General features: G+C 34.0%; 1 protein-coding gene across 4 annotated transcripts in view; it reads right to left on the reverse strand.

Annotated features, from left to right (window-relative positions):
• Dpp10 (dipeptidyl peptidase like 10) overlaps nucleotides 1-15325 on the reverse strand; it is a 1373287-nt gene that overhangs the window by 101799 nt on the left and 1256163 nt on the right. For all 4 annotated transcript variants that reach the window (XM_074070578.1, XM_074070577.1, XM_074070579.1 and 1 more), the window contains exon 8: nucleotides 5858-5978. In XM_074070578.1, coding sequence (XP_073926679.1) covers nucleotides 5858-5978 — 121 coding nt within the window. The remainder of the gene's footprint in view (nucleotides 1-5857; nucleotides 5979-15325) is intronic.

Consider the following 15325-nt stretch of genomic DNA (forward strand, 5'->3'; position numbering starts at 1 on the left):
ATTTGCAACTCAGGAGATTTACAAAAACTTCTTGCCCAATGGTACTGATTAATCAGAACAAAGTGAAATTGAGGCAACCTACTTAAAGAAATGACATAAAGGAATGAGATTTGTCATGGATAAGATTTTGGTTTGATCTCTCAGTTGACATGTCAAGTCAGCAGAATGAAAGTAAAGGGGAGAAGGAATGTGAACAGTTGAAGAAAGCAATCACTACTATTGTTTGAGGCTGCAGGAGAAGGTGATTTCTGTTCTTTATGGGATCAGTTTCTCTACAACATTATATGAAAAACACAAATTATATAAATTTTGAATATATAACTGAACTGATAGCATGCTGTAGTTAAACATTAGTAGATGGAACTTTGTATTCTCCTCTTTCAAGGACATGAATTTAATTTGAATAACAAGATTATTCCCGTGGTCTTAGACTTTTTATTCAGAATGGCCAATATGAAAATCAGGAAAATCAAATTAAGGGTGGGAGGTAGTGCACAGAATTTTTTTGGCACCTATCTTTTGAAATCATGTGTCTAGCTGTGTTCTCACTCAAACTCATAATTTCTTTTTACTGTGATAAATCTGTGGGATTTCCTATTTCTACTTTCTGGAGACTATTGCTTCTCCTCTGCAATTCAGGTGTCAGTGACTAAACCATTAATAGACATAACCAGAAATGGCTACTTATCACTTGTCCTTGATAAATGGCCCCTTCATAGATGACACCTCTGCTGTGGTTTGGATGAGCACCCTCTAGAGTCTATATGTAAAAGTCTTGGTCCCAGAGTGGTGATAATGGGAAGTGGTGGAACCTTTGAGAGGTATGGCCTGATGGGAAGTCTTTAGGTTATGGGGGGGGGTGTGCCCTCAAAGGGAATTGTGGGGTCCCAGTCTCTGAATCTCTCTCAGCTTCTTAATTTGTGTTGTAATCACTATGCTCTGCCGTGTCCTTTTTCCATGATGTGCCACCCTCAAATGAGGCCCAAAGTAATGGGGCTGTGCTTGACCATGGAATGGAACAACCAGAATTGTGAGCTAAATAAAACTTTTCTCTTTATAAATAAATTGTGTCAGTTATTTGTTGCATTAAGGAAGCTGAATAATACAACTTTCTTGACAGATAACTTTTTGAATGTGCTATTTTATTCTGATTGTGATCCTGAGCATGATTTATACAAATAACTTATCATTGGATGGAACAGGTATACACATGACACACTGAGAGAAAGATACATATGATAAAGGCCAATTAAAAATAAATTCTAAGCCCTGTGAGATATATAAAGAATAATCTGTTATTTTTTTAATGTATAAAGATAACCTGTTAGCTAAAGTCATGTCAGTCCTATCAGAGGTTCTATATTATATGTGCTTTCCATCAGTAAACATGGCCCAAATTTGAGGGCACGCCTCAAGAAAAAGTAGGTATCAACTCTCATTTATTATACAGTGATATATGCCTAATATTTTTCTTCACAAAAATATATCATACTAAAATAATATATGAAAAAAGTTTTACAAATTCTTTGAAAAACAAAATAAAGCTAATATAAATGAGGAAATAAATAAAAGTATCTTTAATGTGTATTTCCTTAACAGTCATCTTGGATAAGGCAGAGCCTTGTTTATTTGCCACTGACAGGGACATTTTCTAGGAACTGAAATTTCCTATGTTAACTGTATTATATTATTTAAAAACAACTTCTTTTTACAAATTTCATCCCATTCCAATTAGTGTAGTTTTGGCTCTTCATTGCCTTTATTACTCTGATTTTTAAACTCTCATTGCAGACCAGAAGGAGTTTTCAACACAGACACTTAAAAACATAGCTCCAACACAAAGCATCTCTAAAAAACTAAGACACAACTATTGTGTTCAGATTACCATATTATTCTGAAAAGCAAACTGATTTTTATTCATTTTTCATCAATTTAGACACAATTTTCTGAGGATTCTACTTTCAACCCTTCTTCATTTTGCTGTTAACTTTCTTGTAAGTATTATCTGCATTCATAATCTTCTCTTTTTTCTTACACTCCCATCCATGGCAATCTTGTTCAGATGCTTCCACTTGGTTGAGTTTGCTCTTGTTAGGTAATCAATGATCAATTAGCAAATCCAATGATACATTTGGAATCCTATGTGCTTGTTGGATCAACTGTTGATAACCCTGTCTTTCTCTGATTTTCATGGCTGCATCTTGACTTTTTTGCTTGTTTTTTTCTTTTACAGTTCAATTTCACTGGCACCCAGTAAGTGTTCAATAAGTGTTTGTTGGACCAATGAGGAATAAGTGTGACTTAATTTGTCCAAGACTAGGTAAAAAATAAGGTTAAAAAAAAGCTAGGCATTTTTTTTGTATTAAATGAAAGGGTGTAACAATCACAATCTGTCAGTAAGAGCATTTTTTATCTTATACATTTCTCTCACTTCTTGATTGTTGCCATTCTTATAGACCAATGCAAGGACCATTTCTTCTGTGATACAACTTTGATTACTCCATCACTTTAGGCTTAGCTTTACTTATAATTCTATGTAATGAGCTGACCTGAGTTCTCTTTAGACTTCTCCTCACCATGTTCTGAGGGGTTCCTTAATAATAGTTGTTAACGTTTTATCACTGCACTAAATGGAAAATATTCAAAACATAGACACCATCATGCCCTATTGTACTGCTCCTAGAAAATGCTAAAATATATATAAATGTACTTCGGACCTGTGGATTCAAATGTATAATTTACTTCCTTTTTTAATCAAATTATAATGTGTTTTAAATTTAAACTTTGATAAATGTTTTATTTAGTTATATTTCCATGTTAGATAAAGAAGTTTATATGAATAATTAGGGTGCAGTTTGTATGAATGCAGTATTTTAAGTTATTTTCATTTTGATAATTTTGTTATTTCTTTGAATTTTACAAACCATTTAAAGCATATTGTATTTTGGATGCATTCATTTTCCTTAGAGGCTAAATAATTCTAAACATGGAAACAAAGAGATGTAAAAATGGTACTTTGAAAGAATTTTAAAGACTGCACATTAGTGACTGGTTGTGAGCAGCCCTATTCTCACGGTCTGCTTGACTGAGAAGCACTGGCTTTGGGAATAGAATTTGATACATATTAAATGTTATCCTTGTCACCAATTAGCTCTGAAATCATGTCCCAATCATTTGTACTCCCAGAGCCTTAGTTTCTCAAAAGGTAATGTTGTGAGGACTAAATCATATACACATGTGGAATTTCAAAGTAAACCTGGAAACTGAATCCCAAAGTGCCAATTTTAATCTGAAAGGCAAAAGCTTAGTTTTTCTATTTTATCATTGCAATTTGTCAGATCCACAGCGTCTTCACACAGGTTTTTGGTACTTGTTTGTCCTGTCCCTTCCTTCATACTGCTCAATCATCCGTAGACTTTTATTACCTTATTAAGAAAGTGACCTTATAATAGTCCCTAATTTTACTCCTTAAAATTCCCTTAAAGTTGGAATGCCCATGACCTACCTATATGAAGCTTTCCCAACAGACACATGTGTAAGTCATCTTGATCAAGGTTGAAATCAGCAAAACAGACTACATGGAGTATCCTTCTGGTGGACTTTAAAATTCATTAATGCTGAGAATCACAACGTGATGCCCAACATAGCATGCCAGCACACTGGGAAACGCCCACATTTGCATGAGCTCCTCTTCTCCGTAAATTCCACTGCTACTTGTTAGTGCTTGCTCACTGTGACTGCCACCACTATTTACCAGTGACCCAAACCAGAAGCCACGGATTCATTCTTAACATTTTCTCATGTAGCCCATCTGCTTAGACACTAAGATCTATCTATTTTACCGCCTCATCAATTTTAGAATCTTCCCTCCTATTAACTGCTTTAGCAGTTCCATTGCTGATTATCTCCTGAGAGAGAAAAAGCCTTACAGCTGCTCACTGGTCTTTTCCTCTATTAGATCACAACTCCACACCATAACCAAAACGATGTATTACTGTGGAAGAGCTAATCTTGTCACTCTCATAATTGAAAAGCTCTGCCAGTTTCCCCATTTACTAGTAGCAAAATAATTGAAATCCCTGGTCGTTAGAGGTTAGTGGTTCTTCCTGCCTTTCTCTATCTCAGATTTTATACCTCAAGACTATCAAATGTCTAGTTTCCCCAGACACACACTCTGCTATTTAACCCTCTGTGTTTTGGTAAACTGTTACTTATATTTGGATTTTTCTTCCTAATTTCTTCTCATGTATAGTACTTCTCAATTTTTTTGATTCAACTTGCAGGATTTCTCCTTTAGGAAAATGCTTGCAAATCCCTAGAATTACCTAATTCTCATTCCTTTTTTCTTCCACAGAATCCTATATTGACTGTGATTCAATTCCTTACCACACTATTTTGACATAGTTTCTTCATCTGCAAGGATCTCAAAAGATACCAAGAACATTTTGAAGTTAATGTGCTTATCTTAGTCTTTGTGTTCCTCTTCAAAAGGGCACAACTTAAACCCTGCTGTCCAGATTCCAAGAACTACCCAAGTTTGTTCTCACCTGTTTCTTCAATTTCATGACCATCCCAGGCCTTTCCAATAATAACTTATCTTTTATAAAATAGAAAAGCCAGTGTCAGCTTCTGTTTCTCAACAAAAGAACCCTTCTTATATATTTGAACATTTTTTTGATTTTTTGTTTTTACATTTTCATGGAATAATTATGGGTGATATTCACAGTTATCTCTCACTACTACTCAAGATAAAATATGGCCTCTAAAAATCTTTTATTTGTTGATGCTGGCATGTAAGTAGAAATCTATCATCATATCCACATGTACATATAAATCTCAAGGACTACAACTACATGTACACGTATACATATAAATTTGAAGGATTACAACTTATTTAATTTTATTTTGCTGTACTTAGCAAAATCTTCCAGTTGAATATGAGGTCCTCAAGGCCATACATTTTTCTGTACTCCAGGTAGTACCTTAGGACCTAGAGAGCAATCTAAAATACAGTTGGCATTAGTTATATCTATTGAATGAGAGGCTGAGTGGATGAATGCTTGGAATGATTCACTTTTATTGAAGAACTAAAATAATGAATATAAGGTAAAGAGATTGCTTTGTAAATATTGTTTGAAAAACAAAATTGAATTTCTGTATTCTTATCTTCATAATTTGCAATCAAATAGGCTAACTTATTTTAAAAATTGACATCTTTTGACAACACAGCTGAAGAGCCTGAAATCTAATCATGAAGCCCAGGCTTTCAGTCTTCAACAGATAATCTTTAGCCACAACTCACCTGATAATTAGTGCATGATCAAGGTTAGATGGACGTCTCCATCACCTGCTTTATTTTTATATTCTCAGCTATCGCTAAAGCTTCAATTAATAGTAATTGAAAATAACCCTTCAAGCAGGCTTTATTTTTCTACCTATGCAATAGCTTTAAAATTTGGCAGTGTCCCTCATAAGAATAACTAAAATCAAATGGCTTTGTTGCAACTTTTGACACAAAAGGGTTTTTTTTTCAGCAAGTTTGCAAAATTCAGCATCTAATTATCGAGTGAGATGAGAAAACCATTCACTTTCAATTAGTTAACTTTCATCATCAATAAAATCAATCTAGGTACACTCACACATACACACACACACGTGCATACACACACACAACAAATGTGGAAGATGTAAAACACAACTATGAAAAATATTAGCACATGTAATGGTAAGAAAGCATGAAGACAATTTTGAGAGGGAATGAGAAGAATACATGGTTATCAGTTTTTCTGAAATGAGCAGATTTTCTTGTATTAAAATGTCATTTGTATTCTTCAGAAACTAAATCTGTTTAACTCACCTTCATACAACCAGTCAGCAATCCCATTAAAAATAATTCCTTCTTTCCCAGAAGACGTTAGCCGCAATGAACTGCTCTTTATATCAGGTTGATAGTAGATATTATTTTCAAAAATATAAATCTGGATCCAGAAACATAAGAAACAAACAAAACCACAAAATTTAGGATACTTTTTTATACTTTCACATTACAGAGTGATCACTGAATAACTATTTCATTATGTGACTGCTTTCAAGCCGTTTTTATTTAATGTGTATATTTATATTACATTCAACTATTAATAGCTATCCCTTTCCCAATAAAATCAATATGATATGATAAACTGTCATTTGCAAACTACAGGGCATTTTGTATTGATGCCTTCAAATCTGTATTTTTAGCAAGAATATTTCCTCAACTTAATAATTTCCCTCCCATACCATAAAATTGGATAGGCTTTGGAATAGTATTTTGTACACTTGAGAAACTGATAATTGAAACTAGATGTCATCTTTGTAATAGCCAACTGACTGCTTGAAAAGCTTTGGTTTTGGGTCTTGGTTTTACAAAAATGTATTTGGAAATCAATAAAACAATCTTCAGAAAATCTCTCTGATTCTTTCAATTTTGACTCATAAATTCACTGATGATAAGCAATAATAAATTTCCTCTGAACTAATAAGTGAAACACAGCTTCCCATGTATCAATATTTCCTAGCAACTTCTTCTTAAGTATCATGGAAATAATAATGACCTTGTGCCTGAGAGTGGAAGAGATTTAATTTGAATATATTAGAGTCTTCCAAAATAATATCAAAGGTAGCCCCAACAATAGGAGCAAAGGTGCCCACACAAAAGGATATGTCTTTTATATCAAGGGCAAACACAACAAGGGGATTGGACTTTGATCATAAGATAAAAGCAAGAGCACAAGGGAGATATGAGGATAGGTAAGACACCTAAAAAACTAGATAGCATTTGTTGCCCTCAACGCAGAGAAACTAAAGCAGATACCTTGAAAGCAACTGAGGCCAATAGGAGAAGGGGACCAGGAACTAGAGAAAAGGTTAGATCAAGAAGAATTAACCTAGAAGCTAACACACATGTACAGGAAATCAATGTGAGTCAACTCCCTGTATAGCTATCCTATCTCAACTAGCAAAAACCCCTGTTTCTTCTTATTATTGCTTATACTCTCTCTTCAACAAAATTAGAGATAAGGCAAAATAGTTTCTGCCGGGTATTGAGGGGGTGAGGGAGCGAAGGAGGGGGCAGGGTGGGTGGACAGGGAGGGAGTAGGGGAAGGGGGGAGAAATGACCCAAACATTGTATGCACATATGAATAAGAAAAATAATTTAAAAAAATCACAAACTAGAAAAAAAAAGGATATGTCTTTGCTACAGAGAATTCAGGATAAAGTATGTGTAATTCACTTTACAACATCTTTAATACCAAATGTTTAAAATTGCTGATCCATGTGGTATTATAACTTTAAAAAAAAACACATATTTCATAGAGCCATATGGAAAGACAAATATTTTTTAGATCAAAGGGCTAAGGTAGAAGATGGCTCATTTCACATGTGTCTAGCATGCTGTATACTCGCAACATGATCGCAAACAGAACAAACACAAGAGCTTCCAAAACAATTGTTGAAATAATTATGAAGTCCCAGTTTAAGTACTGATGTGCACAGTGAAAAAAATCAGTCTTAGTATCTAGAAAATGGCATTGATATTCTGTTTGGGTTTTTTGGAAATATGCAGTATTTTTAGCACAAATTAATTACACAAAGGGGTTTCATTGTGATATTTTTAACATATATATAATGTCCTTTAATCAAATTCACCACAGCTATGCTACTTTTTCATAATCACCCTTTCTCCTCTTCAGTCATTTCTAACAGTTTTTGGTAGGTTTCACTGTGTTGTTTTTGTACATATATCTAATATATTTCTACAAATATTCACTCACAGCACTCCTTCTGATTCTGGGAATTTCAAAATCACTTAGTGTTTTGTATAACTAATCATTCCACCAGTACATGTCTTTTATATTACAAGTTATAATGCCAATCCAAAAATGAGAATTTTGGTGGATAAAAAAAGGAGGATGCAGAAGGATGCTTAAAAGAATCTTTTAAGCAGGATATCTTTTAAGAAGGATGCTTCAGAATCAGGTATCCTAAATTTAAAATCTAGTGGCCTTGGTAATTTTCTTGATCTTTCTAAATCTCAATTCTCTTCTTTATAAAATATAGATATTATGACTCATACATACTTTATAGACCTATTGTGAAGAACAATGAGATGGTGATGATAGAATATAGGACACATGTGGCTCTTACTAAAATCAAGGTTGACTTCACACATTAGTGTGGTTAAAATCCTAAGCTTTTTGTAGGCTACACACTCTAAAACATGATGAAACCATTATGATTTCATTTCAGGTGTAACTTATTGCAAACTAATTAAAGGTCATATACATTATGCTATTTAAATGTGTACTTGGAGTAGTGGCCAAACAGTGGTAGCAGGGAGCTGTTGTGGGAGAAGGAATAAGAACAGGATAGGTGGGAAGAGTGGAATTAACAAAGGATATTTGAAGTTTTCCCGTCAGTTTGAATGTTTTCAGTTGAGACTAGGAAATACGACAATAATATTATTGTTGAAAGGATGTGGCTTACAAAACAAAAGCTTCAGAATTCTCAAATGTATCCTGACACGAGTTGGAGAAGTTGGATTTAATGTCTTCTGCAGTCTGATGCTAACTTTTTTTAGCCAGCTACAGCTTAAGCTTTACATCTTTTGCATTCTACCTTCTTTTACTTTTCACAAAGGTGCACAAAATCTTTCTTGGAGGAAGACTGTTTTGGTATGTGAACTTTCTAAATAGGACTTATGAGTGTGTCTGTAAATGATCTTCATCTAATCTACTCAAGCTTGTTACTGGGAATGGGGTGCCTTCATTAAAAGTTCTATATACTCAGCTTTTCAAAGGGAAAAGCTCTAAGTAAAAATAATTAATAAAACCTGTACAGCTTCAAAAGTTTTATGAATTATCCAGCACCACTGACCAGTAATTACATTTATATTTGAACAACAAACCAGGCAGTATTCAGAAACCATAAGAAATTGACATCTGCTCCAGAGTAAACAAAAAATCAATATGGGACCAGAATATTAATGCCACTCCACTGAAAACCACAATGGAGAATATTCACCAGATAATTTTTTCCAGTAGACAAAAAAAGTAGTGGTCGCCTGCATAATACCGGCTGGGTGTGGAGGCTTCATGGTTTGAGGCCAGCTTGGCAAAACATTAGAAGACAAATCTGAACAAATAAGCTGGGTGTGGTGGTGCATATCTAGAATACCAGCTAGGTGGAAGATATGGGTAGAAAGATCACAGTTCAAGCCTGGCCCAAGGCAAAAATGTGTGACCTTATATATACCACAACTAAAGAAAAGAATGCATAGGGACTTGACTCAAGTGGTAGGACATCTGTTTAGCAAGTGTAAGACTCTGTGTTCAAATCCAAGTACTGCCAAAAAATGACCCATATATTTAACATCCAACATCATTTCAATTATTAAGATTTTTCACTAAACTGTATTTTTTCAACTAATAATCACAAACTCTAGCCAATACGTTGACTATATGTATTTAACAGCTTCATGTATTCTGTACTATTTGGGAACTTTGATGAAGTTAAAGAGGATCCAAATGGCATTACCAGGAATTATAAATCCTTGGAAAAATGACAAATCCTTGTGATATTGATCCTCACTACTGATTAAACTGTCATAATATTTTGACACCATGAATCAGTTCCTTCAGTGAACCACCAAAACAACAATGATCCAGCATAACAAATAAATAAATACCTGTTTGATCAATTAAATGTATACCACATACCAAGTATCTATTTTTCTTCAAAATCAGTGCTCTTAATCTACCCACAAAATAATTACAATTGTTAAATCCATCAAAGGGAAAGGAACAGTAGGAGTATGTGTAGGATCATGCTGTTAGGAAATATGGAATGAACATTTTGAGAAATTATTCTGATCATTGTGAAAGTCCTTGTTAATCACTATCAAGTGACTGGATGTGTCACTGATGGGCAGGAGCCATACAAAGCCAAATTTCAATTTTCCTCCTCTTTTCCTCCTGCCACCATCACCAGCATTTCTTGTAGTATGTCCATGAAAAGTTGGTTGTGGCTAAGAAGGGAGTCTGCTTACCATTTCTCAAGCAGACTGGAGGCTCCAGATGCAGAAGGCCCCTAGCATCCAGAATTGCTGGGTGGAGGGATGATGGACAGATTTCCTTCCCACCTATAACCAAACTGTTGTAGACATATAGGAAGAAACCAACTTTCTTTTGAGGTAGTCCCTAGCTATGTACTTCAGGCTGCACTTGAACTCATGATCCTCATGCATTTGTCTCTTGTGGGCCACTATGCCTAGCTAAGAAGTAAACATTTGATCTTATAAGACATTGCGTTTTGGAGGTTGAGAGTAATCACAATGCAAATACCTTACACTTATTGATGCAATCAGTAATAACAACTTGTAAAAGCAACACTCTCACAATCTTTTAGCCAGTTTAAATGGAAAAGAGTAACAAATTAAATGTAACTGAATATGAAATGTATTTCAGCTGAGATATTGCTCAAAATCTATTACACATTTACTGATTTCAGTGATTGTCATGATGTCAAATTAGAAACTATGAATCATTTAAAAACCTCTTTTCCTTGTAATGGTATCAGAGGGTCTGTGACCTCACAGTGGAGTTGAATAGTGATTGGATTGTCTTTCAATGTGACTTGCTTTCTGGGAAAACAAATATAATTTAAAAACTATCCCAGATGGCAGCTATTTCTGGGAGGAAGAGCATGAAAGCTCAATGGTATTCCGTTACATGTTCAGTGAGCATTTTCTTTATCTCTGTATCTATTAATTTAACTTGTTTCCACAGGCTGGCTGTTGTAAACAGTGCTGTAACAAGCATAGGAGTGCTAATAACATCTTGAAATCCTGATCCCAATTCTTTTGGCTAAATACTGAGAAGTAGAGTTAATAAATAGCAAGGTAGTTTTTTGTAATATTTTGAGGAATTCACATTTGCTTTTGCATAATACCTTCACCAAAGTCATTCCTACCAACAATGTGTATGTGTACCAATTTCTTTACATCCTCACCAACACTTCTCTTTTGCTTGCTAATAGCTATCCTGAGAAGCGCAACATGATATCTCATTGTCAGTCCTTATTGGTCTGTATTGAATGGCACATATTAAGGGGTTGCATCATGACATTTAATGTCCACACATGCATTTAATGTATTTTGATCTTACTCACTGCCTCTGTTACTCTTTTTTATCTCTCTTTCTCCCTCCCCTCTTTCCCTTCCACTTCTCCCTCCCTAATAGTCTTTCTTTTACTTTCAAAACCTTGGTATTTTTTTGTTTTATTTCCCTTGTTTCCACAAATGAGAGAAAATGTATAATGCACATCATTTTCATTTTGATTTGCATTTCCCTGATGAGTAGTTCCATGTTTAATTTGTATGTAAATTACAGAAGTTTATATGTTTGTGAATGTATTAACCAACATTAATTTCAGTATCAATAAAAATGATGAGGGTGCTATAGAAAGTAATTTGTTACATGAGTTATATCAATGTTATGTGTTTATTTAAAAGTAATGATAATAAGGGTGTTTTCCAAATGTACAAGAGAGTATTTCAAACTGGCCAGACTGACAGTACCAGAGGCTCTTTTTAAGGACTGTCTTGGGCCTGGTAGATGCTTAGTAGCATCCTTGACTCCTACGTGCAAGATGGTTATGGCAACCAAAACTGGCTCCAGACATTTCCATATGTCCTTTTCAGGGAATAGAGTGCAAGGCAACAGACCAGAATGGGTTAAAGCTAAAACCTGACAACCGTAGAAATATTCAGTGAAGAGTTATATAGAATACCAGTAAACCTTTCCTTGCTCTAAAGGTGAACTTGGTGCCAATCCATAGAGAATCTCTAATGCTGTACCAAACATTTTTTCAGTAATTGCCTATTTTAAGTTGTTTATGAGCAGGTGTATGATTTGATCAGCTTTCAGGAAATATTTAGGAAAATAATTGGTGGCAATTAAAGAATGGATGGTGGAAGTGGGAGACTGCTAACAGAAGGATAATTCAAGTATTCTGCTTAGTAGAAAGGATAATAGTCAAAAAGGAGTCATTATTCTTAACATACGTCTAAAATGCTTATGCTCAAAATGTTGTTGGGGCTGAAGCCAATGCCTTAATACCTCTCACTTGGATTCTAATAAGGATCACCCTCCAGAGCCAATTATTGCAGCTTTTTTCAGCCTGGTTGAATGCTTTAAAATCAGATACATTTCTTGCTTTTTCCTTTGCACTAACAGAACTTTGAACTTTCAAGCATCTAGCACTTGGGTTCTTTTTGATTTTATTCCATGAACTATACTCCAGCCTTATTATAATTGATGGTACAACCCTGTTTCCAAAATGTGTGTAGAACTTTTGCCCTTTTATGCCACAAGAACATATTTTGATTCTCAATCATTTCAGCTTATTAATTTCATTAAAATGTATGTTACAGTAAACTATTTGTTGTGAAAATGAATTCAATGTAATATTATTTCAGAAATAAATGAGACACATGAAGATTCTACAGTGATTTATAATGCTATTAGCAACAGATACTATCATTTTTCAAAATTAGAAAGACTCATATGACAGTATTAAAAATTATAACTATGTGCATATGTATATACTTTTGTATCAAAGAAAAAAAATGTGAAAATAAACCACCTTGATCTATCATGCACATAAGTTATAGCAAGGCATTTAAACTTTTTAATAAATAAAACTCATTGAAATACTTAAGGCATATTCCCTTGATGGATCTGATACCTTGGAACAGTGAAGAAAAATGTTCTTCTCTAAGTAACATTTCATTCTACGAAGAATTGGGGGAATTATTCTTCAAAGTCTTGAAGTAAAAACTTGTAAATAAAAAGACTTTATATTACATGCTTTTGATAACATAAAAATATATGTAAACAAACCCAAAATATTTGTTTATAATTAAAATGGTTAAAATGAAAAAGAGAGTCAATAATCAGTATTGCCAATGGTATGAATCAACCAAACCTTTCACTGCTGGAGGGAGGGTAAATTGGTATAACATTGTATAAATCTCACCAATAGTTTTTAACAAAGCAGAACATATATGTAACTGAATGATTCAGCAACTGCACTCCCAGGAATATACCTAACAAAAATGTGTGTGGATGGATGTCTGTGTGTGCTACAAATAAGACACATTGAAAAAGCTCATAGTAGTACTGCTTATAAGAGCCAATAATGATTTAAGAAATGATGGTAATGATTACCTTTGGAGGGAAATAGTGACTAGTAGAGAGCAAAATGAGGGGTTTGGAAGTGTGAACAATGTTCTGTTTCTGCTTTGGGCACCATGTGGATGGGAGTGTTCACAAAGATCAGCTCTGTATAATTTGAAATGTGCAAATTTACATCAAAGAAAGTATATTATATAGATTTTTATATTAGTACCTTTAACCCATTTAAAGTATTTTGATCAATATTAGACTGAAAGTCACAATGCAGCACTCAACTTTATAAGATAAATTATGTGTCCATGTATTTAGCACAAAGTAAAGCTGTGAGCACAAGTTAAATAGTTTGATTACCTCTGACATTTTGGCCTTAAATAAATCTCTCTGTTGGTTATAAAGTACTGCTTTCATTTTACATCTCTGGGATATAGAACAACGCATTCAAATCACTCATGTCACCTTTGCATCAGTCTCTGATATTCTAGAAATAGAATCACTATCAGGGAACTCTCATCCTTTGACATTTGTAATTATTCATATCAGGAAGCCATTTCAAAGTTCTTAATTTTGAAAACCTTTACATAATATTATGTTTTTTAAAAAGTGAAAAAATATACCTTTGTCTTAAATTCATAATTATAAATTTTCATCACTATACAGTCCGAAAGTCTTACCTTTTATCGATGCTTAATTAGGAGACAAATGGATGCCAGATAAAAGTTAGCAAAAAGACCAACTCCAATCTGTGAATACCAAACTGTCTCTTGGCTACATTAATCTGTAAAACTAATTTGGCTTCAGAGAAGACCATGCGATTAATAGATAATTTAAAAAGTCAATAAACATATTCACTGGCCTAAATAAATAAATGTTCAACATTATTACTATATTAAAAATCCTTTTATACTGGCTTATAAGTCTGTACATGATGATGGTATTTTCTAGTCTCTGTTATCCATATTCTTCTCTCCACCACTCCATCTCTTGCCATATCTCCTCTCTTTTAGAACTTCATTATAAACCATGTATTACGCAGCTCCTATATACAAGTCAATATGATAATCTTGGGGAATACAAAGCAAAAAAAAATAGAGGATATGATTTAATGTGACTTTCCAATACAAGCATGGGCAAATTGGTATGCATAAGGTAGAAAAGGATATTAATTTAGGTCCTATTACTGCCTAATATGTTGATGACAGTAGAATGCAAAATGGAAAAGAAAATAAAAGCAAGATTTTCAGTAGTGAATTCAATGACAACTTTGTTATCTGAAAATGACCTTTTCATGACCCCATAGAAGAAAAGGTTTGGGGTTATTTATTCCTATATTTTTCAGTGCTGGAAATCAAAATATGGCCTCCCACATGCTAGGCAAGTGTTCTACTACTGGGTCACAGCACCAGCCCCTCAAATTTCTATCAGAAAGATATGAAATATAATACTGTTTATGTCAGGATTCTTTGCAGTATTTGAGCAATGGAGTCACTTTGCCTCTCTGACCTTCACTTTCCTCATTTGTAAATTGAATGTTATTAACATTTCTCACAGTGGTCCATATGCTTAAATAAAGTAAAATGAAGTTGTGGATATTGGTCAGTGTATCTGTACATAGATGTCTGATTTTTTAAAATACTTTACACTAGCAGTAACTGACCATAAAATATATAATCATAATTTAAAAGAATCAAATATTCTTATCTAGGTAAAAGAAAAAAGAAGCATAAGCATTTGAAGATGGTAAGTTAACAAGTATACCCTCTTATTTCTCTGTATCATCTACAAAGTGTACATTTTCTCTTATTATTATTCTATGTATTCTCAATTATTCACTTAGCATGTGAATTCCCTTCTGATTTTTGATGATCTTTGCATTATCTGAGTATTAGTGGGAGGTAGAGTATGGGTGGAAGCCTGGTATCTGATCATTAAGACAAAAAGTCAGATGAAACATCCCTACGTCAGAAACGCTCTAGTGACTCTGAAAGTTGAAGGAACAATGTTACAATTGATTAACTATTGGCAAGAGCACCTGCATACCTTCAATGCTCCAGCAAGCACAGGCATGATGTGCATGGATGTAACTGCCAGCTACA

Source organism: Castor canadensis, chromosome 4, assembly GCF_047511655.1.
Source record: "Castor canadensis chromosome 4, mCasCan1.hap1v2, whole genome shotgun sequence".
NCBI classification, from domain to species: Eukaryota; Metazoa; Chordata; class Mammalia; order Rodentia; family Castoridae; genus Castor; species Castor canadensis.